General features: G+C 37.6%; 1 protein-coding gene across 3 annotated transcripts in view; it reads left to right on the top strand.

Annotated features, from left to right (window-relative positions):
• LOC125983058 (thyroid hormone receptor alpha) overlaps positions 1 to 25511 on the top strand; it is a 30204-nt gene that overhangs the window by 1609 nt on the left and 3084 nt on the right. Inside the window, exons 2-8 of one of the 3 annotated variants that reach the window (XM_049743930.2) lie at positions 8603 to 9471; positions 15755 to 15983; positions 21165 to 21226; positions 22706 to 22806; positions 23912 to 24059; positions 24493 to 24698; positions 24765 to 24908. In XM_049743930.2, the coding sequence (XP_049599887.1) occupies positions 15928 to 15983; positions 21165 to 21226; positions 22706 to 22806; positions 23912 to 24059; positions 24493 to 24698; positions 24765 to 24908 (717 nt within the window). In that variant the 5' untranslated portion in view covers positions 8603 to 9471; positions 15755 to 15927. Of the gene's footprint in view, positions 1 to 8602; positions 9472 to 15754; positions 15984 to 17268; positions 19856 to 21164; positions 21227 to 22684; positions 22807 to 23911; positions 24060 to 24492; positions 24699 to 24764; positions 24909 to 25511 lie in introns of those variants that run through there. The other 2 variants (XM_049743929.2, XM_049743931.2) reach the window with 2 other exon arrangements.

The following is a 25511-nucleotide window of genomic DNA, read 5'->3' as shown; positions in this document are numbered from 1 at the left end:
GGCACAGTGTGTGACATTGGTATTGAGTGGACATGAATGAAGGCAGCCAACTAATGAGATGGGTTGAGCAGAGGATGGATGAGAAAGTGAGTCGGGCCACAAATACTGGGAGCTCCTTATCAACCACTTCTTAATGTCATCCAATCTACTTGATCTCACTTGTCTCATATTGCACATGCCAGGGCTGGACTGGTCATTAGGCTTATTGAGCAGATGCCCGCTGGGCCGGGAACTCTCGGGGCCAGTGTGACGAAATTTCATTATTTTTCTGTGTTTTGCTAAAAGAGACTGTTGGCTGGCCCAAGTCAAATTTTTTTGGGTCAGTTTAGACCTGCTCATTGCTAAATATAAAAGATTAGGATCACATCCGGCATACCAAGAGGTCATTCTGTGATATCCTGATTCATTGTAGTGTAATATGATACCAAGCATCAAGTTCCTCAGTGAGCTCCTGTTTTCTATATTTGCATGATCCAAGAAGCTCTTTTTTTTTCAATTTCTTTTTTTTTTTTTTGCCAAGCCTTTACTGGCTGTTTTACATTTGTGCAACTCTATTTGATCGGTAGCTAATAAATACAATAATATATCATTATTGTGACAGATAATAATAATAATTATTATTATAATAATTATAATAATTATTATGATTATTATAATAATTATAATAATTATAATAATCATAATAATTATAATGTAAATATTATATAATGATTATAATAATTATTATTTGTATTGGATTTAATTGTGCTGAGAAGTGTTTTGTCCATGACGCCAACATGACTGTTCACACTTGATTATCTCCAATCTAGAAAAAAATGCTCCCCACAGCTTAGACAGATGTGACTGAATATTAGTCTTCGCGGAATGGGAATACATAAAAGCCCTGTTTGTGTACCCTTTGGTGCAGCAATGCATATCTTGATGAACTGCATGCACTTCTACATTCCCTAGCCTGTTTGTCGACAAAATGCACAGTAGCTGGAACGCTTAAAATACTCCAATCGGTTGCGGACTTGAATATGATCTATGAATCATATGAATCATGCATGTGTTAAACAGGATGAACTATGAAATGTGAGTCACACATTTAAGGTCCATTACTTGCATGACCAGAGGGAACACTGCGACACATTTCTTGCTGGCTGAAATGCAAGAAATATTACAGTGCTCCTCTATAAAGTACAATTACAGGAACTATTTATGATTTTCTCTGAAAAGAAACATCTGATGATGTACAGATCAAAGCAAAACCACAATTAGCACTTCACCAGTCAAAATATATATACAGCTTTGAGGATACATAAATAAATAAATACGTTTGAAGCCCAAAAGCGTTTCTCTATAGTACAGAGGTCAACTTGCAGTATAAAATGACTAATGGCATTTTAAAGTATAAATAGTCAGCTTTACTATCTTCTTACTTTTCCATTAAGGTCATTTAAAAGCTGGCTGGGTTTTAATCGATTCTGGGACGCGGAACTTCTTTGCTCGGAATTCATGCATACATCTGCTAAACAGGATTTCACCATTATTTATTGTCCCTTTCTTTTTATTATGATTCCGCTAAGACAATGGGTGAATTAATGAAAACAGGCCAGAGCGCTTTGAAATTATTTGAAGTACGCTTGTATGTTTACATCTAAAACCATAATCTCCACTTTGCATGCCAGCAGCCAGACATGACCTCCTTTGACGTCCATTGCCCCCCCCTCCCCATCTCGCACTGTTCCCATACAGGTTATAGCCGCAAGGTTGTGTTCTGGTTTTCCTAAGGTTAATGCTTAATGTATAGAGCTAAAGCGTGTTTGTGGAGGAGGGTTGCAGAGGAAGGGGGAGGAGACAGGAAAGAAAAGCAGTCTCCTCCACCCTGCCCGGCTCCGTCTGAGAGACTTACATAATAGTCCCTCGAGGATCCACGACTTGTTTACGTCACAAAGGTGGGGCACACGGGGATGTAGCAAAATACACCTTGAAAAACTTAGTCTTCATAAATCATGTGTTGAGGTTGTTGCATTAATGAGTCATCCGCAAAGGTTTAATTAAGGAGAAATATTCTTTTAACTTGAGGGCAATAATCTTGCTGGAGATACAAATTTTTTTTTTCTTGCCAAATGCAAATAGCAAACAGACTCAGGGCAGTGAGTCAGGCTTTTCAGTGTAATCTTACATTAAACAGTTAAAGAGCTAAATGTTCCAACTAACAGGAAAATGCAGTCTGGTGAGAAAGAAATAGCAATTCAATTTTGAAATACATACAAAAAAAAAGTTGTAAAATAGGGAAACCACCAATAATTGACTAACCTGTCAAATATTAAGTCAATTGAATCTGATTAAAAAAAATAAAGATGTCTGGAGTTCTTTCATTCGTTGATGTTTTATAGACCAATTTAAATACTGTGTAAAAATTTCTAACTTCTGAAAGCTCTTGGAGTGATTTATGGACTGTTGTAATGTGTTTTACTTTTAATGCTACCCTACACTGGCTTCAGCATACTGATGAAGTTTTTTTTTTTTTTTTTTTTTTTTTACAGTCCACCATTACCCTGCAAGCATGAATTATAACATGGAGTTGCTCTTGAAGACATTTTTAAACAGCTTTAATTATTGACTTTGTGAACGAGTGAGCGTGACACCACAGCCCAACAAGTTTTATTTAAATTGCCATTACCGTCTTCTTATGCATGAGTGAAAAGAAGAGCACAACAACATCTGTTAGTCATTGGCTGAAAATTGAATTTGAGAAGAATATTAAATTTACACATCCTTGAGTGAAGGGAATATCGTTAGGAATTTGCCGCAGATATCACCTGATCACTATTGAAAGCATCTTGAGAACATTCAAATCCTCATAAATGGAGTACAAATAATTTTGTATAAACCTGGTGTGAAAGTCAGATGTGGGTAAACCTGATGTTTGTTTAGTCATTTATTTGTTTTTTTTTACTTGCTCTGAAGGATTTGCGAAGCTTACAAGGTCAAAGTTGTCCAGGAAATCTGAGCCATGTGATTTTACTTAACCTGGAGTCTGAACATTCAGATTGTTACACTATTTAATTCGATCGGATTTTAGATTATCGAGGAAAACAAGGACGCTCACTGTTCATTTCTTTTCCCAGAAACGAGCGTACACTCGGGCGGCAGAAAAGCAGGCATGAGAAAAAAATTTTTTATTGAAAGGTGAAATGCACTTTTCAACTATAGAGATTTCAAATTGGCACTTTTTAAAATTTGGATTTCAGTAAAAATATTTCTGGGAAAAAAGCCACAATGTTTTGCTCTTTGAGAGGAATGACGTTTTACTTTATTTTTGTGTTTGCTATTTGATTATCTGGTTATGCATTTTGCTGCTGTTGCTGTTTACGAAAAACACCCCAAAAAAAAGTACGATTTTGAGCTGATCTTTCCTAAACACTCAAAAAGTAGCGAATAAGATTTGGGCTTTCCACTTAAAAGAGATTATCCATGCATAAGACACAACCTAAATATATATATAAATGATATTTACAATTTCAAACGCTTATCTAGCTGTTTACTGACTACTGTTGTCGTCAAAACCATATCAACTAAGACCAAGACATTAAATAATGTTAAGACTGAGATGAGACCAAGACTTTTCCTGAGGATTATTTGTCACTAAACAAATTTAACGAGCCATATTCATTCAGTTAATTACTTCATGCTTGTTAACAACACTGTTGGCTTTTAGGCTCATTGCTGAGCCAGAAGATCAACTTTTTGTAGACTACTAATATTTTCCGTTGGTTTAAATACTCACCTCATTTACTAATTTCCATTGCATGAGATTCTCCCAAGTAACACCTTGGGGCTTAACGAATGCCTGACGTGTTCATTGTTTGTTTTTCTCTTAGCTTGCTTTTACGGAACGAAAGCTAACTTGTTTGTAATATCAAGTCGTCGTTATCTGAACGTCATCGGTGTTGAAGTCTGAATTAAATTGTGCACCTTTTGGAAATGCCATAGTAAAATATCATTTGATAGAAAACCGTGGGTTTGAGTTGGAGGTGTTGAGATATTGGCAGAGGTCACACAATCTGAAGGGCACCAGGTTTTTGATTGCCTTCTGAAAGTGCCTCTATGTACAATTTGCGTAAAACTTACAGGTGAATAGACGACGATAAGAAAAACTATGTATATATCTAATCTCGTGTTGACATGCGGTAGGTAAAGCGATTCAAGGTCACAAGTGTTACCTATAGGAACTCTGTGATATTAGCTTTTTGGATGAATAAAACATGGAGACTCTCGGGGGAAAATAGTTATTCACAACTGTCAGATTCGAGCAGCTGTTATTGTCAAAAGTGCACATTGTTTAAATAAAAAAAAAAAAATTCTGGACATATTGTTCGCTTGGCGTACTGAAATAAATAAATGTTTCCAGCAGGAGTTGGCCGAGAAAGCGAAACGTGTTCGCAATCAGCATAATACGTTTGTTAGCTTTTCACAGAGCCTCTGGAAAGTTGACACAGCATACCTTAGCAGGATAAGTAAATAAATTAAAGTTTAAATTCAATGAATAAATCCATAAATCATCTGTGACTGTGCTCGTTAAAGAATGTCATATTCAAGCTTCAATTTACGTGTCCGCACGTGTTTCTCACTGTTGATATGAATCTATTCATTTTGATCCAGTTACTATACGATTCATAAAAACATATTTAAAAAAAAAAAAAAGAATAATACAATGCCTATAATGATAATGTCAAATAATTTCCATGCCCTATATTTAATATTTCATCATATTTAATATAGACAAATGGTGCAAAGATCATTGAAGCTGAGACAAAGAACGAGTTCAACAACTGGTTGCTATATTTTCTAACCGCTGTAACAATTAAAGACAGTTGAGCAGTATTAATGGAAGTTGTTCCAAAGTAACATTTTGGATTGAAGCCAGAAAGAGGCAGAAAGACTGTAAAACTCAACAAGCAGGTATGTTGCTTTTACATGCAGAAAGTCTCGTCACAACAAACCATTCCATTTCACATCGGAACAAAAAAAAAACATGGCGGGATGCCGAGTGTTCAATTAAATTCAAATTTATTTGCTCTTAAAAAGGTGTTTCAATATCAGTGGCATAAAAAAAAAATCTAATCGTTATATCTTCTTGAAAATAGTTATATAGACTAGTTCTCACTGCTCAAGTGTGTCAAGCCAACTTTCTCAAATGATTCAAAATTATTTCGTCTGCTGTGTCGTTCAGGCCTCATTTGGGGAAAAATTGATTAACACTGGGGCCTACTGTGAAACAAGCAAAGCTTTGTTTCCACCAGAGTGTACCCCCAAACCAATACCACACTCGTTATTTTAAGTCTTTCATCCATTGGGTCATAGTGCAAGCACCAGCTGACAAGTGACCGTGTGCTGAACTTATGACGCCTTTGCTTTGACTGTGTGACAACTGAAGACGTTTTTTTTGTTCAGGCAGATGTTAGGCGGTACTGTCAAGGTGATCTGGATCATTGTTTTATGTAATTATAAAAGCGATTGAATTCCCTTTTGAGTGATTAGAATAACATTTAATTAAATCTAAGGGGTAGTGTGGAGATTGAGAAGAAAAAAAGCCTTATTCCACGACGCCCTCAAGTCTATAGTTGAAGCCATGCATGGATGGATGGATGGATGGATGGATGGATGGATGGATGGATGGATGGATGGATGGATGGATGGATGGATGGATGGATGATCAAAATACAGTGCAAAATGTATTCCGCAAAAAAATAAAAGTCAATCAAAGTACATTTAAATCGGAGCCTCTCTCTCTCATCCATTGAAATTCTAATTCAGTGCTTCTGCCTGTATCTCATTGAGGATGCAAGACTTGGTTCCCAGAGTTAATGTTTGGGGGCATGTCCACCCTCATTGATCTCCCTTTTAAAAATGATTCTCCAAAGGGTCTAGGCCAGAGTTGTTCTTGTTTTATCGGCAGAGCCGCCACAGTTTCATTGATGTTTTCTGTAGCATGGGTTGATTCGTTGTCATAAATATTTTACTGTGGAACGTATCATTCCAGCAAGAACTTCCAGACTGCTACCAAATGGCAGTTATACCTTTAAGTTTTAGGATTAGCTCTAAATCACTGAATGACAGTGCTATCATTACATAAATGACATTTTAATAAGCAGTTCATGTCAAAGTGCAAAATTCAACTTTGTCTTTCCTCATTATTGTCGTTTTAATTCAACATGCCTTTTAAATGAATTTTCTGGTATTGTAATATCACAGTTTGATGACTAGTATATGAAAAAATAATTATTTTAAAAAGGAAGTGTATTGCATTTAAAGGTGTGCGTGATTCTTTGTGTTAGAGTAAATTGAAAGTGAGAAGTCACGTATTAGCCTAAAGCAGGCTCAGAGCAGGGCAAAGTCACATCGACGTCACACACTTACTTGCACAAACTACATTCAAGGTACTTTCACAACATCGTGAACATTTAATACAAATTTTCCATAAAACCACAAATTGCCTAAAAGCCCTAATTTATAGTCATTTAAAAAAATCTGATTTATTCATACCCTTGTACCCCCCCAGCCCCCTTCACTTAAGTGTCGACCTTACAGCCTCCCACTGTCCATTTCAATATTCTGACCTTGGCTCAGCTGCTGGCACAGCTTGCAGCCTTGAAGGTCACCCATACTGTGACAAAAAGGGTTGTGAGTGTATATATGCAGTCTTCCTCTACTTCAATACTGCAAACAACATCTCATCACCGACAATTTGCATACTTATGTTCTTTCCATACGTGCGTGTGTTCATATTGAAAACGTTTGCCTGGAAGGCCTCCTCATGAAACACGCTGGACCCGTTTCCGAGTGTATCCATCCACTTCATTCTGCTAATATTGACATCTATAATGTGTACATTCAATATTTGAATAGGGGCCCAGTTATAGAAAATGCAATCGATTAGACGTCTAATGCGGCAACATTATGTCTAAACCGGTTTATTCTTTTTTTTTTTTTGTGAGGTTGGGATGTAGCCAACTTCGTCTTAAAGTTTCAACATCGACATGAATCATTCACAGCGGCGCATTTATCTTTAAATATTGTTACACAATGCAAAACTTGTCTGGTACACATTGTGATTTGACGCCAGTTCATAGAGTGCATCCGCCAGACATGTGCGCTACTAGCATATGGTGCGATTAATCCTCGGGTGATTGCACAAAAGAGGTGTCACGGTGACTATTTTGATCATCGATTAATCGTTTAGAGACGTTAAAACTGACCAAATTCTGCTTGAAATAATAATGCTCAAGATTTTCCCCTTATTTTCTAACATGGACCAAACCAGTAACTGAATCATAATTTATGGAAAAATATAATGAGTCAGTTTAATCCATTCCAAAATAATCATTCATCATAAATGACAACTGTTGCAATCTGTTAGATGCATTTTTTTTTTTTTTTTTTATCTGCTATTAGATTGGAATAGTGACAGACCTCCTCTGGAGATGTGAGATGATAAAAAATGCACCGTACTGTAAATAATACGTCATGAGTGGCATCAGCGCCTCTTCTGCACATACGGGTCACTTTGGGGGCACATTTAGTTCACACACCAGACAAACTGAGGTCGCACAAATCGGATTTCATCCGCAAAAATTCAATTAACATGCTGTCTGAGCACGGCCCTTTTTTTGTCGTTTGGCACATTCTTTTAAATACCCGTCGTAATGTAAGTAATTAGACTTTTGCAGGTGTGGATGCTCGATTTTGATGGGTGTCAGTGAAGTATTCATTACACACCCAATTTGGAAACACCACACCCAGCAAGCTCAACCATGGGAACTGCAACGTTGTCTGGTACATGTCGTGATCGAGTTGCGTTAATTTATAGAATATATCATCGACTAATTGTACTAAGTTCATTTTGTTTTTCCTTATTTAATCACTTCACAGGTTTCTTTTATATCAAACAAATGGTTTTAGGTTATTCACCTGACCTGTTTCGGCGGTTTCTTCCGCCTTCATCAGAGTGTCACTCTGATGAAGGCGGAAGAAACCGCCGAAACATGTCAGGTGAATAACCTAAAACCATTTGTTTGATATAAAAGAAACCTGTGAAGTGATATCATCGACTAGACGAACCGGTTCTATTGTCGGTGTGCTTAACCTTTCAAAAACTGGGCCACTCAAATAATAAAGAGTAGCTGGGTCGTCAAAAGTCTTCAGCCACCAGGGAATAACTGAGACTCATCCATCTTCTGCGCCTGCTGCTCCAGTATTTCATAAATCATATTCTGTTCAGTCCAAATAATTTAATAAATAAAACAATTCAAAAATGACATAGGTCATAAAAAAACAATCTGTGTGTAAAATAGAACCTGCCCCTTGTAGAACACACAATTTGGCAGCTTGTCGGTATTTTTGTGCATCTGAAAAACATCTGAGGGTCATGAGGCTGAGAAGAAAGAAAAAAATATTCTTTATGGACACCATGTTCATCCATGTATTTGAATAGCGATATAGAAAATGGATGGATGGATAAATTATATTAAATAAAAAAATAAATAAATAATATACTACATGTATTTGTGTCATTGTGGTCATATTCTAACTTGTTTCTGTTTTTTTTTTGTAGGCGGAACCACTGAAGAAACCTCCAACAACAGACTATTCATATTTCAAGAAATGACTGGTGCACACTGACGTCCTTTGGCTGTGCTCAGGCGGACTTAAACCCACCAGCATATTTATTTTATTTTTTTTACATAATATAAAATGTAAGAAAATATTGACTGGTCAATCGTCACTCCACCATCCAGCCCGAAGAATATACCTCCAACAGAATTGAACAATTTATGAAGAGTATCACTTCTATTTTTCTTGGTGCAAAATTTCGATAAATACCTCGGGAATACTCTCCAGATATCTACCTCCTCCGTCGAAACGTCCAACTCAGTGACCGGAACACGGCAAATCCACATCTGAGACCTCATACTGCTGTTACCGTGACAACCTGGATTGCCTCTCAAAGTCTTCTTGCTGCCAGCATTATCTCTGGACCTTGTACCACTTGGATCATCTAAATTTCTAGTTTTTCCCCATTTTGCCGGAGAACACCAGCCTCACCTGTCCAGTAATATACCTCAAATCGTTTACACACTCGAGTCAAGAAAACAGAAGGGAATTCGCCAGATCTTTCACAACCCTGGTGCTTCAAATGACCCAATCTTGGTGGTTCTTATTTCAGCATCTTTCATTTGCCTTAGAGACTGGAAGGAGTCCTCCGGAGAATGCTTTTGGACTCCATTTTCTTCTCAAGTCTGATAATATAGAAGCTTCAACGTTTATGGGCCAGCGCAAATAAGCTCTTCCCCGAGATCCTCCAGAGGAGTGCAAAGAAGGAGGAAACGATTGCAGACTTCTGGAAGTCACGACTCAAACCAGGCGATAATTGGAACGTAAAGACTGAGAAGATGCTTTAAGAGGAAAGAAAGGAATGCGTCGGTGAGTTTTAATTTTCCTTCATTTCTGTTTATTGACATTTTTTCAAATAAGCAGGAGCTCTTGTCATGCTTCAATGATATCATGCAAACCTTCTCAGTGGCTTTTCACAACTCCGAGGTGCACCAGCCTCCCGGGACGGATTGTGCCCGACCTTTAATGTTGGAGTGTATCAGATTGTCCTACTCTTTGCCAACAGAATGTAGTTGTGGTGTAAGACACACATACTTCATTTGTGACACAAGGATCAAATGGAGGCCACTTGGACTACATCATTTACAAAATCTCAGCTCGTTTAAAACCAAAATAATCTTTCGAACGGTATCATTGATGTTGATGGTATCGTATAAGCACAGATATGACAGCAGGGGAAAATAGAATTATGAGATATTAGTCAAGAGATAATTATCTATAAGAAATTTGGGACCCCCCCCCCCCCCCCCCAACACCTTGGTGGTCCGAACCTCACCTCAGACAACCTCTGTCCTTCTATCACCATCTGTCAGTCACATATAATGCACTCCATTATTGATAGTCTTCTCACGTCATAACTTATTTCTGCCGTCTGCTTCCAGTTGCCTTGGCAACACAATTCTCCACCCATCGCCACGACCACCTGTGGCTTGGATATTCTGTGTTGTATGAAAGACAACCAATGAGATTCTTGGCATGGGATGAGAAGATGAGGGGGGGGGGGGGCTTTCGCTCATTGTATTTCCAACTCGCCAGAAATGGAGGGACAAGATAGTACAATGATGTTTGTCTAAGTGGACATGAACATCAGTGAGTGACCTAGTTCTTCTCTTGTAAAAAGTGCACCAGGGACGAGCTAAAGCAGGATGGAATCCCATTATCTTGTAGCGTGTGTCCATGCGTGCATAAATACACATCCACAAGTAATTGGGCCATTAGATGAGTCATCCTCTGCCATATTGTTAATTTGCGTACCTAAAATTGATTGAGGCAATAATTGCAAAGATCAGCACCGGTGAAGGTGTCGCTGACCATTGTTCGATTTATCTGTGGCGTGCGTCGCATAACGAAGATCTTGTGCTGAGTCGACGAGTATGTACAAGCAGAAGTGTTGCAGTTTGCGCTCGCTGTCTTTGATTGTGTATTTACTGTAAATTGCAGCTCTCCCCGCACGTTACCATGGTGAAAAAAATTGCACTTGCCGTTTCTACCGCGGGAACAATATGCAAATTTACCTAAGTGCTATGTAATTATTTGGACTGAAGCATGTGACACGTAAAACAAACTGCCATGTTCAGTTAGCATCCACCGTATTCTTACCACCTTTTTTTTTAGCTGCAACTGAAGCCATGAAGGGATCGGTTTATCTTAGCGTAAGGTCAAGATGAACAGTATGTCCATGATCAGAATTGAAAATTAGAAACACTCATTGATTTATTCGTGCTTATCACGTTATCTTTGCGTGTGTGTTTGTTGTTGAAGAAAAATAATGCAAGTAATTCGGGTGTCAATACTTCAACTTCTCTGATCGGTCTAGGCCAGTATTGGCAGCTGGCTTTGTTCACAGACAAGCATTTATGTGTCCTACATTGTTTATATTTCAGCACACTGAGTGAGTCTATTTGCACTTGTGCTGTGATTGCATGTGACCTGCTAAGTCCAGTTTCGATACCGATTGCCGATTGGTCATGTGCCGCCGGCAAAAGTTTGCATTTGTAAACTCCTAGCCAAATGGGCATAGAAGCGAATTATTTAATCTGTGCTATGCATTCATGCTTGACCATATATGGAAACCCACCACCAGAAAAATTCAAATCTGTCTGACGCCAACATAAAAGCTAAAAAAGAAGCACTAGTGTAAATAAGTAATGTCAAATAAAAATTAGCTCAGAATTATTATAACCATAGAATAATTTTGTTCCTGCATGATTCTGAATCTCCTTACAAATAAAAAAAAGGTTTTGTAATTTATTTATTTTTTCTGATATCATGACATAGCTTAATAATAAATATAATAAATTATATATATATATATAAATAAATATATATATATATAATATCTAATTTAATATATAATAAATTAGATATAAATAAATATATAATAAATATAATATAATACATTTTGCAATAATAATAATAATAACAAATCAAAGTCAAAGTCAAAGTCAGCTTTATTGAATAATAATAATAATAATAATAATAACAAATAGGGGAGTTACATCAATTTATTTATTTTTTCTGATATCATGACATAGCTTAATAATAAATATAATAAATTATATATATATATATATATATATATATATATATATAAATATATATATATATATAATATCTAATTTAATATATAATAAATTATAAATAAATATATAATAAATATAATATAATACATTTTGCAATAATAATAATAACAAATAATAATAATAATAATAACAAATAGGGGAGTTACATCTGCTGTAATTGGTTTGAAACCTTACCTGAAGATTGAATACTGAAGACATAATCGGCTACATTGTCTGCACTCTAATGTGATTAGTACTCAAGAGGCATTTATTGTCAACATGAGTGTCTTTCACTTCACCTATCTCACCGCTCAATATGCAAAGAAGTACATGGGGGCGTTAACCACCTGCCGAGTAGCGTTTCCGCCTTCATGATTCCACCTTGACTTTCCTCCTTCTCGTCTTTATGCATAAGAACAAATCCGTTTTATAGAGTTACCCTACGCTGGACTGTCCACGTCTTGGCAAGCTGCAGGGTCCATTACGCTGTAGCCTCGGCTCGATGAATAAACGGAACATCTGAGAGGGTTCAGTCGTGTTAACACTTCAACATAAGGAGAGGGAAGAAGTGAAGACAACCATAGCAGACTTGCAAAACTCACGGTGGCAAAAGAGAAAATGGGATATGGATGGGCGAGTGGAGTAGTGTGAATGGGGTTCAGGAAGGTCACATGTCAGGAATATTCCAAGACTGGTTTTACCAGTCTTCTATTTCAAACTACAAGTTTTCCCCTCCAATTTCATTTTCTCATCCTTTCCTGGACACGGCACTTTAAGGATTCTCCTGGGATTCTCCACAGTGTCTCGTTGTCATCCACATCTTCAAATTGGATCCCCTTGATGACCTCATGAGCTTGCAAAGGAGAAAGAAATATCCCACAGAGCCAGGTCGGCTGGAGCTTGCAATGTTCTTGATCCTCAGCATGATCTTATTGTAAAGCTGTGGGTTAATTTAATTCATAATGGGAATGAATGATTGATAGATGAGGGGACACTGGTTTATATTACAATATTTGATCCTAGATATATGAAGATTTTTTTTTAGAAAAAAAATTATTGATAAGAACTCAGTCACCAACATTGAGTAGAAATCAAACATTTTACTGCAGCTCTGCTTTTACAATAAATATATTATGCTGCAGCTGGTGGGAGGTTTTATTTTGCACAACTGTATGAAGACAATGTATTACTGTACTTACAGAACGGAGGAAAGTGTGTGTGTGTGTGTGTGTGTGTGTGTGTGTGTGTGTGTGTGTGTGTGTGTGTGTGTGTGTGTGCATGCAGGCGTGTGTTCCGTATAAATGTGTGCATATGCAACCTGAGGCGTTAGCATCATAATGAAACTTGCACAGAGTCTTTTTTTTTTTTTTTTTTTAGCATGCCGAGCTTCAGGCAGGACTTTTTACAATGCTGCTTGATCTTCTAAAAATTGTTTCTCGTGGTAGAAGATAAGATATTTAGTTGCACATTTTAAGGTAAGCTTGTGCAAATGTTTTTTGTTAGAATTCAAAATACCTCCAAATATATCGTTTAAGAACAAGCGTGAAAATGTTTGCCACTGCCTGAAGGGACAGGAAAGATTTCTTGTTCAGCCACAGTATGCATGAAAATTTCATAACTGTTTTCCTTAGCCATTTCAAACATTCAAAGTTAATGAGTTCTAATGTTTTCAAATTGAATGAATCAGCATCTTTCATGTTTATGCACTTCCTCTAGCAGCTATTTTGCATTTGTTTTGACACAACAAACAAAGTGTAAGACCAATACACAAATCATTTCACACTTTATTGCAAGTGAAAATGAGAACAAAACAATCCAAGCAGTTGGAAGTGAAAGCAGTATAACCTTTTGCACTGCACTTACTACCTTACTGGAAACAAATTAACTTATTTAGACAGATACTTTGCACCTGATGTGTACTCACAAGCACTTTTGGGATCAAACTGCAAAGCGTGTCCGCATACTAATTTTGACGATGCATGCAAAACTGCACATCGTCCTATAAACAAGCTTATTAAAATTGAACTTATTAAAAAACACAGCTGGCAGTTCTTTTGGGAAGAGAGAGCCATGTGGAGTGCAGTACGGTTTTAATATTCAATACAAGCCTTTTTTTTTTTTTTAATTTACTGCCACCAATCACATTACCTGCACGATATAATTTGATCTTTGTTTACATTGTAAAATAAATTGGCACAATACACAGCATAATGGAAGGCAGCCTGGATGCTGGCTAGCTATTTTTCAAAGTGCCATTAATCAAAACAAGAATGTTTTACACTTGAGAATATTATACCACTTTTGTTTTGTCCTCCTCATTCCTCATTAAAGTAAGAATAGAGAGATATTATGGACAGTACTAAAGAAAAATGTCAATGCCATGCTTATTGACCCCAATTGACGTCAGTGAAGGGCACCTTTAGTCTCGGCTGGATAAATGCGTATTTCCTTTCTCCGCTTTCCAGTTGCCACTTCAAGTGTGATGGTTTCACTTTGTTTTGATGTGAAAAGTCTTTGCCACTCCCTTTCGTGGCCCAACGGTTTCTAGTACAAAGTTATATGCAAATGAGCCAATTAGGAACTTGCCTGCCTATTGGAGTAAAAACAAAACAGAATTCACATAGCAGAGTCATGAATATAATAATGTTATAAAAAAAGAGATTTCATCACGTAGTGTGTATTCATTTTTTCTTTTAAAAAGCAGCTTCAAAATAGTTTCGCTGGTGCACTGAATAAGGAGAGGACTTTCATTGCTATGGCAACCCTGGATAACCTACTTTATGGATAGTGCTTTACTATACTGTCCATTGTTGTAAATAATATTTGTATAAACTTTCAGTATGTGCATCATCACATTTATAGTGAATTGTCTGGAACTTCTTTTTTTTTTGCATTATGAATCTTATATGTCCCACTAAAGGGAGTCCATATTTGACTAATGATAAAGTTTCCATTATTTGTGAATACTACCAGCTATTCTGATTACCTATAAATGTCAATTATCAATGTAAATGATCTTTGCCCGGTCCAAAGTAGAGTATTTGGCTTGAATCATAAACGAAATACATATAGGCCTTGCAAGGCGAACACCAGCATAAAAATTTATGGGTTGCTTGCACCTGACTGTAATAAAGAATGCAATGGGAGATAATATAGAAGCATATGCGGCCTGCTTGCCACTTGGCGCTGTGTAGGTTAACACAAATTAGATCTTCAGTGTACTTTTTCTTTTAAGGCTAAGATCAAGGTTAGCGTAGCAGGAACTTGTTTGCACTGATAAAATCATCTTAAATCAAATCACCTCTCTAGCCTTTCGTGTCTTACTTGCAGCCCCCTGAACTGGCAAATTATAACTGCCAGGGCATATTAAAGCCACTAGATGGCAGCACACACAGGTTAATAGCAACCTCTCTCTGGGCCAAAGTAGTAATTTGTCAAGTTTTCTCACAAATCTTTCACATTTTTCAAGGCATACTTTTATTATATTTTAACTGTATTCACTTAAAATGCTGTACTCATTAGACAAAACCTGGCAATAAAATGATAAGATGTTCCTCAGTCAATCACCATAGTTAAAACAAATAAAATTGCCAACATTTCTTCTGCCGTGCGATGTAATCATATGAGCCCAACTGTAAAAATAGTTTTTTTTTTAAAAATATAGAACAAACATTAATTACAGGACATGAATGTTCATTTCCATCTCACTTCTCGGGTCTTACTCGTTGCCATAGCAACGCTGTACTGCCTATTTTGGGAGCCTGATCATGCTGTGTTATGTATCAGTGCTCATGTTACTGTTCAAATCTGTGGATGGTACTTTTGTAAAATCATGTTTTAACAAATGACACTTCATCCCGGACAACGATAAATGCACTTTGCATTAGAGTAAATGACAGCTTACTCACATTACTAATATTTAGCTTTTTCTCAGCCCGGCATCAGAAAAGACGGACCACTTTGATGCATTACATAATACAATGTGTCCAATTTACACCTCGGTATGATTGTGCATTTCTTGTCTTTTCCAGCTTTCATTTGCCTCAGCTGTTGTTGTGCCAACCATGCTTCTCCCAGCCAATGGCTGCAAGCATTCCCATGTGGCTGCCTTTTGAAGGCTCTGCTGGCAAATCCTGAACAGGCTGGCAAGGTCTGGGTCAACCTCATTGTCCTGTCATTGGCTGCTGGATGGGACTGAGGCTGAATGGAGCCAGAGTCCAAGAAGCAGAATAACGACTCATCGGTGAAAGATGAGAAAGGGTGAGACAGATGTGTGTTTAATGTTCAGTGCACTCGGCGGACACACCATTAGGTACACCCACCCACTGCACAGTTTCAATTTATTTCTCTATCAATTTAACAAGACCGTGTCGGAATATGATATGTTAGTAGAGATTATGATGCATTTTTTGGGAGCAGTCGAGGTGAACGGAAAGTGCTTTGGCACTACCATCTGTGCCTCCTCCTACACGTGTGCACTCACACACACGTGCACACACTGCTTCACAAATTCACAGTTCAGAAGTAACCAGAACAGTCTGACGCATAAAACAAAACCATGAAATCTCATGTTTATAGTATCCTGGATATTGGAGAGGAATAATAATTTGGCTTTTTTTTTTGAAGTTGGTGATTGATTACTTTTCAAATAGAGATAGAGGCTTATAGGGTCTGTGCGTACAGTGGACTCTTGGACTGGCGGCGTTGCCCTCAATGCCCCTGCACTTGGCTAATGTTCCATTATAATAGACGGTCGTTAAAGAAACGGAACATGGCGGCAGTATAAACCAATATAATTCCAAATGTCTTTCATGTTGAAACTGTTGGCAGTAATTTTTTTTTTTGAGAGTCCGGCCCTCAAATAGATTTTATTGATATGATAACCATGAGCGAAAATATACGTTTTACGATAACCGCAATTATAGTTCTGAAATATTTTATTTGAAACTTTTTTTCTTATTGAGCACATGCCATTTTATACAATATTTCATCCAGCAGTAAACGTCCAAGGTCCACTTTGCTCATCTTTTTTTTTATGCTGTATTTAATCAAATACAAGGCGAAAATATTTGAGGTTCAAACTGATGAATCTTATCGTTTTATAAATATTCACTCGTGTTGAATTTGATGCCTGCAACACATTCCAAACAAGCTGGAACAGGGTTGTGTTTACCACCACCATCTTCAGTCTCAGCTTTAACGACAGGGATGAGAATTTTCCACCCATTTGCAGATTTTTCTTTGGTGACGCTCTCGTAAATATGGGAGGAAAAAAGAAATCATAATAAATACATTTCGTTAAGTATTGCCTATTAGTGGAATAGATGGCATGTGGATGGGGAAAGATTAAAAGAGCTCAGGAAGCCTCAATATGTGACATCAGCAGGGGGATTGTTGCTTTTCTCCTGCGCATGTGCATGCTTCTTTCTCACTGTGTCATTGGGACTGCACGTGTTCTTGTGAGTGCTGCCTCATGCTCTGCACCCTCCCTCCCTCCCTCCCTCCCTCCCTCCCTCCCTCCCGTGCCCTCCCCTTAGTGAAGGTTCAGTCTCACACACGCAGATGCGAATGCAAAACTTGAGATCATAAAAGCTCAATTTGATTTTGATGTTAAGTGAAGTCTGTCAGGCATTCATTTCTCTTTTCCAAAGGATAATGCGTGTTCTATATTTACGAATGAATCGAATGTTTTTGTCATGTGGTAAAAAGCAAGGTCTGAAATGGGTTTTAGTGAATGTGGAACAAAGAATCTTGAATCTATGATGAGTTTAATGACTCAAGACTTTCAAGCCATTGTGGAGCGTGATGTACTGGCCAGTTTCAGGAAGCTTGGCTTCCGCAGCGGCCACAGGTCATGTGACCACCAGCAGGATATTAAATCAAAACACAATTGTAAATGGAAGGAATTTGCTAAAACCCAAACATTGGACTATATCAAGTATACAAGCAGGGTGCAAACTAGGTCAAATTAGTGACATTATATAAAGAAGATCTTTTTTTAGAGTGTTCATTAACAAAAAAAAAAAATCTTAATTATATGCAACATGTATGGAAAGCAGTGTCTGTTTTTTCACTTTATTTTTTTTTCTTTTTACTTTTGTCAGTTTCAACTCTTTTCAGTGACCACCCATTGTTAAAAGAAGTTTAGCAATAATTTTTTTTCGACATGTACTTTGTGCGTTTCCTCTGTTGCATGACATTTCCGTGCAACTTAAAAAAACACATTGCAAACTAGTATCGGCATCGGGTTTTGCGTTCATATCTGCGTCTTTGTGTGCCACTTAAAATATCTTAACCTCATGACTGCCACACAAGACACATAATTATACAACTGGTACTCGAAGTTTCTCATCAATTCAATTAAATGCCTGAGTGTTACCTAACTGAAGCATGAAAGTCACATGGATAATCTCAAGAGTCGTAGATCTAATCTTACATCCAGTTTGATTTGATTTCTAGAAATAAAACTATTTTTATCCAGGTTTCTTAAAGTCGAGTGGTAATTAGTGGCTTGTTTTTTTTTTGTTTTTTTTTTCTCGCTAGGATCGTTTTGAGCCCAAGTTTCATCTCCTACTTTCTTTGTTGAGTTTGATAGAAATGTGCAATCAGTGCTAGTTGGAATATCCGATGAAGTGATTCAATGACCTGAATATTGTCAGTATTCAGGTTTTTGTTTGTCTGTAACTGTAGTCACTGAAGACACAAAGAGGTAGACCCACATTTTACTGTTTGCAGTTAATGTAGCAACTAAGCGTAAAAAAAAAAAAAAAAGGATGTGACGTGAAAGCCAATTAGGATTGAATGAAGACATGTCAAAACAGAATAGCTTCAAAGTATCTTTGTTTCTGACGCAAGGTGGAATCAGACTAGCCGAGACTGGAATTTACCTGGAGGTGTTGATTTAAAATGCTCCGTAAGGGTGCTGCTGTCTCTGGAATGGAGGAAAAGTCAAAAGGAAAGAAAAATTCAATGTGTAAAAAACAAAAAGATTATTTATTAGCTTTAATTAATGAGGAGGAGGACCGCAGGACTTGAAAAATAGTCTGTGATGTCACTTTTAAAGGGAACTAGAAGTTAGTCAGCTCTTGTAAAAATTCTGTCCGGCATAATGAAGTTGTTTGTTATTGATTATATGAAATACCAACTCCATCACTCAAGTTTGTAACAGACCATCTCATTGTAGGATTTTAGTTACGCCTATAAATTCAGATCAGTGCTTCACCTCGAATGTTTGTCTTTAGGCAGTGGAGGTGAACAAGTCATCTGCCAATTAGGTTTACCAAGAAAAAAAAAAATCCATTTCTAGTTGGAACTGTATCAGAGATGAAAACAATTAAGTTTGAGCCTTGACTTGATTGAATTTAAATGTTATGCCCGCTAAAGAGTTAGTTGAGTTTGTATGTAGGTTTCTGTCAATTTGAATATAAAAAAAAAAAAAGCCCTTTTCTCTTTTTCTATTTATTCCTGCGGGACAAAGACGTCAAAGTAAATGCCGGAAAGGACATGAAATGAGTTCAATCCAATTAATCTTGCAGAAGCAGCAATGACTGTAACTCGAGATGGGTACAAAGATTAGCAAATGAGAAGGACATGAGGACGCTTGGGGAGGAGAAAATAAAATCAGTCAGTTTAAATAAAGACTGCTAGACAGGAAGCTGGGGCATTCTTTCAAAACAGATCAGAGTGAAATGAATTGTTATGGCCTAGAATGCCACATGCTGACACAGACACACCAGAGCAACCAGAAAGGAGGAAGAGCGAGAGAGAGAGAGAGAGAGAAAAGGGAGGGAGGGGGGAGAGGGAAATAAACATCGTAGTCCTTCTTGCCAGCACCCAGTCTGAGGCAGGGAGACGAACGCTCAGGCTGTCAAAACAAGTACTTATATGACAGTCGGTTGAAATTTTGCAGGGGGTCAGTGTTGAGGTCACAGGGAGGTTTTTGGGACCTTCGTGTAGAGGTGGATCAATGGTGTTTACCAAGCGCTTGGAGGATCTGGAGTTCCTGCACTGTCGACAAAGCTGCTGAGGACTGCATGTACTCAGTAAATTAGATTGTCAGGAGGCTGAAAGGAGAAGAAAAAAAATAACAGCAGGAGCAACATGCATATTTTACAGCCATACTGCATCAACAGGTGGGTGTTGAACTACTTTTTTTTTTTTTTTTTTGGGCCAATAGATCTGTTTCTGTTCAAATAAACATCAGATAAGTCTTCTAGGTAGTAGTTCCCAATTGTGTTTCTTTTTTGATATTTATTGAAATTCAATAAATTTCTAATGCAATGTGGACTTTTCAAAGATTCTCAAGAAAATGTTTATTTTATTTATTTTTATTATTTATCATTTTAAAAGCTCAAGGCTAATTGTTTCCTTTGCTCTTGCAGCATTTGTTGTGTTCCTGATTCATAGGAATGTAGTGTATTGGCACCTTTGTTTTGTAATCATGACGCAATGCTTTGTGTTGTGGAAATTTGAGATTTACAGCTGTTAAGAAATTGTCATTTTTATTTTATATGCAACCCTGAAAAAAAACTAAATAGTTTTGCAAGAACCTGCCATCATCCATACTGCGCTTAGTAAATGCAAGATTATGTGGAGGTATTAGTGGAAGTTGCTGCTTAAAAACTTGAGCTAAACAAATGTCGTGCAGTTTCAGCGCATATGCCTGCTTTAGCTAAGAAGCAACCTGATAGCCACGTGACTGAAAGTTCATAGGTCAAGATATGCAATCCCTTCATAAGTATCAAAACAGTTAAGCTACATGTATTTTAGCTGGGGGACTTTTAGCTGGAACCTTCAAATATTTTTGTTTGCTGTTGAGCCCAAATGGTTTGATTAAAAATACTAACTAACCTCGGTTTCACAATACTTTTTTTTTTTCTATGTACTGCATCAACTTCCTGTCCAATGGTGCCCAACAAAACGTCCATTATTGGGAAATCGTGATTTTTTTTTCTTTCTTTTAACTGGTGCAGAAAGGACAATTTTGTGTTTCCGTTCAACAGCTGATCTTGCACATATTAGTGACCAGTGTAGATTGTTTCCCACAGCATTAAAATAAATTAATATTTTTCATCAACTGAGAGAGAAATGTCAGCTCTTTTTTTTTTTTTTTTTTAACTAGATTAATCTGTGTGATTGCACTGTATCTTTCATGGGGCTTTTATAGTGGCGAGAAAGGCCAACTTCTTGAGCAAAACAGAAAAAAAAATGGAGGGCTAGAAAATGTATTGAGGAGAGAAGGAAAATCTGGGCCAAAAACATAAAGAAATAACGTGCCCATGAGAAAGGGGTCATCCAACTTTGGCAACTGAAGAATATTATGAAACTAACCGTAAAAAAAAGGCAATAGATATAAAAAAAAAAAGAAAAAATCCACATAATTTGTCATAGCAAATGATTATTTTCATATTAATTGAACCTTCTCGTCCTCCCTTGTGTCAGGTGGCTCGATGTGCCAAAGAGGAAAAGGAAGAACAGCCAGTCTTCGATGAAGAGTATGTCTGGTAAGGATGATTCACCCCAAACTTATCCCATCCATATTTTTTGTCATCGCCAAACAAACAAAAAAATTTATTCAGACTTTTGATGTGTGCGAGGACGCTGACGTTCTCATCACCCTTGAGCTGACTCCCCCATGGACACTGAATGCTCGCCCAGCTTTGTCCTCACTGTTCTATTAGACTCCTTGCTGTTTTCTTCTCAAGGCTTTGTAGAACATGATTAAACTCGCAAAGGTAGTCAAAGTTTAAGAGTCACACCTGATAATCATTCTCTGAAGAGATATGATTGAAATAGAAACATTTCAAATGAATCCATTTTTTCAATCCGTCCTTCCGCTTATTCAGGGTCAGGTCATGGCCCAGAAACCAGAACAGAGAAACCCAGCCAACTTTCGAGTGGAATTGAGGTGGAAAACGAAAGTCTGGCTTATTCCTTTGTAATGTTTGCCAATGATTACAAACAACCTTTTCTGGTTTGGATTGTGGACCAATGCACGTTCAAATGTAACTTGTGCCCTGTGTGCCGAAGGGCAAGGTACATTTTGAACTGGTTGCCAAAATAAATTCAAGGCTAACAGGTTCCTGGGGTGTCAGTTTTCGCACTGGGTGGAAGAAAAAAAAAAAAAAAAAAAACACAGTTTGAAAACTTAATTGGCCATAGGAGGTTCATAATGATTGAGTTGATCTGGAAAATGTTCTTCATCAGGTTTTGCCCATTGAACGTCTTAATGTAAAATGAGCTTGGGAAACAGTTTGAACTCGTGTATTTAAAAAAATAAAAATAAAAAATAAAACATGAACATTATCAAAGTACATCTTGTTTTATTTGTGTTAAGCAATAGTTGTCTCAGGATTTAAAGTCGTAACAATCAGAGTGATTGTATTCTCCATTTCTACACTGCACCCATTGAGACGTCGGGATCTTCCATTACTCGTGATAAAAAAATGACATTAAAAGCCAATTATCCGGTTTTGTTTAAAGGACTGATTTTAAAGTGAAAAAAGCATATTTTCTGGGAGTCATAAGACCATAGTTTAATCAAAAATGCCTTTAGTATAAGCACGACTTTTTATTTGTATTCATACTCACACGTTCGAGTCATACACACCGCATTCAATTATAACGTAGAAAAAAGTGCTCCAACATTTATTTACTATTAGATTCAAAAATGAATATTGAATTATTAACTCGTTTAGAATTAATTAAACACACACACACCTAGCTCCTTGGGGTGTCCCATACAAATGTTTCTTTCTTTGGGCGGCCCTCGTTTTAATACAAAGCCCCTTCTCCCCTTTTACTCCCCCCACCCCTCCTCCCCCTTTTATAATCACTCCTCCCCCCTCATCCCTTTAAACCTTACCGTGCCTGATCTTTGCTCCTCCTACTCGGGCATTGGATATTCACCTCTCTTAATTCCATCCCATCTTTCTCCTTAACCTCCTCCTCCTTTCCTATAGCTCTTAGCATCTCTGTTCCAGGGTACATCCCCAGCTACCTGGAGAAGGATGAACCATGTGTGGTGTGCGGCGACAAGGCCACTGGATACCACTATCGGTGTATCACGTGCGAGGGGTGCAAGGTACGGTAAATGTTCGATTCATTTAAAAAAAAAAAAAATCATATTATGGCATTCAAAGTCAAAAACACCAATTCCTTTGAGACTTGAGTTTCTCCTGTCTTATGTTACATTTCTTTTTTAATTATTAATTAATTTTTGAATCATATCTAACTGCAGCATTTAAATAACTACAACTCGTTTTAGTCAAAAGTCTATTCCGATAATCACGTTAATTGTCATAAAAATGACCAATAAGGTGGCGAAAGATCTTAAAATATTATCCTGGCGCGGAATGTGCAACTAAATAATGAAGGGGATTAACAAAAGCTTTAGTCCGGATTTTTATAGTAAATGTCGTTTTGTTGTTATGGAATTCAAGAAATTCTAATTTTGGAAACTGATATTTGTGTGAGAGCTGTATACATTGATGGCAATGGCAATTTTTTTTTCGCTTTGGTTTTTGGAACGGATGATTCATGAAAACACTGGATCCACTGTAATGAAATTGTACTGTCCATCTCTATTTGTTATTTGATATTTGTTGACAAAACCATTTCATCTTGTTAATAAAGTCAATCCTACTAATACTATTTTGAACAGATAGCATCTACAGACAAGTGTTGCAAAATAACAAATTCAATATGAAATTAGATTGGCACAGCCTTCAAGACTAGAATGTGTTTAATATTGATTTTCCTCGCAGTAAATCGGCTTCTCGCGAAATCCTGCAGTGTTGAAAATTGTGATTGCACCCACTTTTTCTAAGTAGCTCACAAAGTGAGCTTTTTATTGCCATGATATTATAATCAGCCAAACCTAATTTTGGTAGCAATGTCCTTTGCAAAACAGCTTTTTGTTTTTGTTCTTTGCCAGCAAGGAAGCTTTTTGCCCTTCAGCTGTTGCTTTGTTTGTCCGTGTGACAAAACAACTGGGCAGATGGAAAAGATTTTTTTTCTTTTTGATGCTTTGTGACTCATGTTATGATTCACATTTTGGCGCCCCCCCCACCCTCTCTATATGACAATAAAACCGTTACATAATGTTATTAATTCTCCATCCTGTTTATCTCATCTGATCTTGTCCCGATCTTTTTATCAGTGGCTTTTTGTTTCTTTTCCCCTTGCAGGGTTTCTTCCGTCGAACCATACAAAAGAACCTCCACCCGGCGTACTCGTGTAAATACGAAGGCTGCTGCATCATCGACAAGATCACCCGCAACCAGTGCCAGCTTTGCCGTTTTAAGAAGTGCATCTCAGTTGGCATGGCCATGGACTGTAAGTTTTTATAAAGTCAACACTTGAGTTACCAGTTACCAATCATAAAAAAAAAAAAATCAACACGTTTTGCTGGTAGCATAAATTTATATTTTATTTATTTATTTAAATAGAACGAAGTATCTTAGCCATGACACGTAAACCATTTCCGAAAAAGAATTTCAACTGAAAAGTCAATGGCGTCTTTCTTGGAATTTGTGTTACGCTGCATTCCTAATATCCTCCAGCCTCTTCTACATAACATACAGTCCGTGGACTGCATGTGATTTTAGAAAACAGTATCATCACTTGAGCTGCTTATATTGTTTTTTAAATGAAGCATTTCAAAGGGACATCAATCTATTAGTCGCACAAAACCACATTACGAAACCAAAACCACATAACTAAAACGACATTTGCAAAAAAGATCCACTAGTGTTTTTCCACCTCTCAGTGGTCTTGGATGACTCAAAGCGCGTAGCAAAACGGCGTCTCATTGAGGAGAACCGGGAGAAACGAAAAAGGGAGGAGTTGGTGCGGACGCTGCAGGTGAGGCCGGAGCCAAACACTTCCGAGTGGGAGCTGATCAGCAAGGCGACCGAAGCCCATCGGCATACCAACGCCCAGGGATCAAGTTGGAAACAGAAGCGCAAGTTTCTGGTAAGCGTGAAAAGAAAAATCCCGAGCTGGAGCTCTATCGATTAACCAAATGACTTTTGCCTCCAGCCAGATGATATAGGTCAAGGAGTGATGCCCACATCAGAAGGAGATAAGGTGGACCTGGAAGCCTTCAGTGAATTCACCAAGATCATGACGCCTGCTATCACACGTGTGGTGGACTTTGCCAAGAAACTGCCCATGTTCTCAGAGGTACATTTGTTAAGACAAGAAGATGGATGGATGGATGGATGGATGGATGGATGGATGGATGGATGGATGGATGGATGGATGGATGGATGGATGGATGGATGGATGGATGGATGGATGGATGGATGGATGGATGGATGGATGGATGGATGGATGGATGGATGGATGGATGGATGGATGGATGGATGGATGGATGGATGGATGGATGGATGGATGGATGGATGGATGGATGGATGGATTCAGGGGTTGGAAACACAAGGACCAAAAAAATGAAACTTAGTGTAGATGCTACAGAACTTCTACAGTCTTAAGCAGGCTTTCCTGAAGACACTGATAAGTAGCCATGAGAATCATGTGTGCTCTGCTGCAGCTCTGTTAATGTAGGTCAGCAACACCCCCTTGCCACAAACCCGCATTGCAGGAAGAGAGAAGGAAAAATGCTAAACCAAGCCAAACCCCCAACTAGACCTAAATTCAACCAAAACAATTGTTAAAATGATGCCAGAAAAATCCAGACTACATTTTTCATACAAACAAAAGATGCATATTCCTAAAACATCTAGACAGACAAGTTCTGTTTTGTTTTTTCGTACAGTATTAGGCTGT

Source organism: Syngnathus scovelli, chromosome 16, assembly GCF_024217435.2.
Source record: "Syngnathus scovelli strain Florida chromosome 16, RoL_Ssco_1.2, whole genome shotgun sequence".
Lineage (NCBI taxonomy): Eukaryota > Metazoa > Chordata > Actinopteri > Syngnathiformes > Syngnathidae > Syngnathus > Syngnathus scovelli.
The sequence above is the reverse complement of the archived record's forward strand: the minus strand, read 5'-3'. Positions and strand labels throughout refer to the sequence as shown.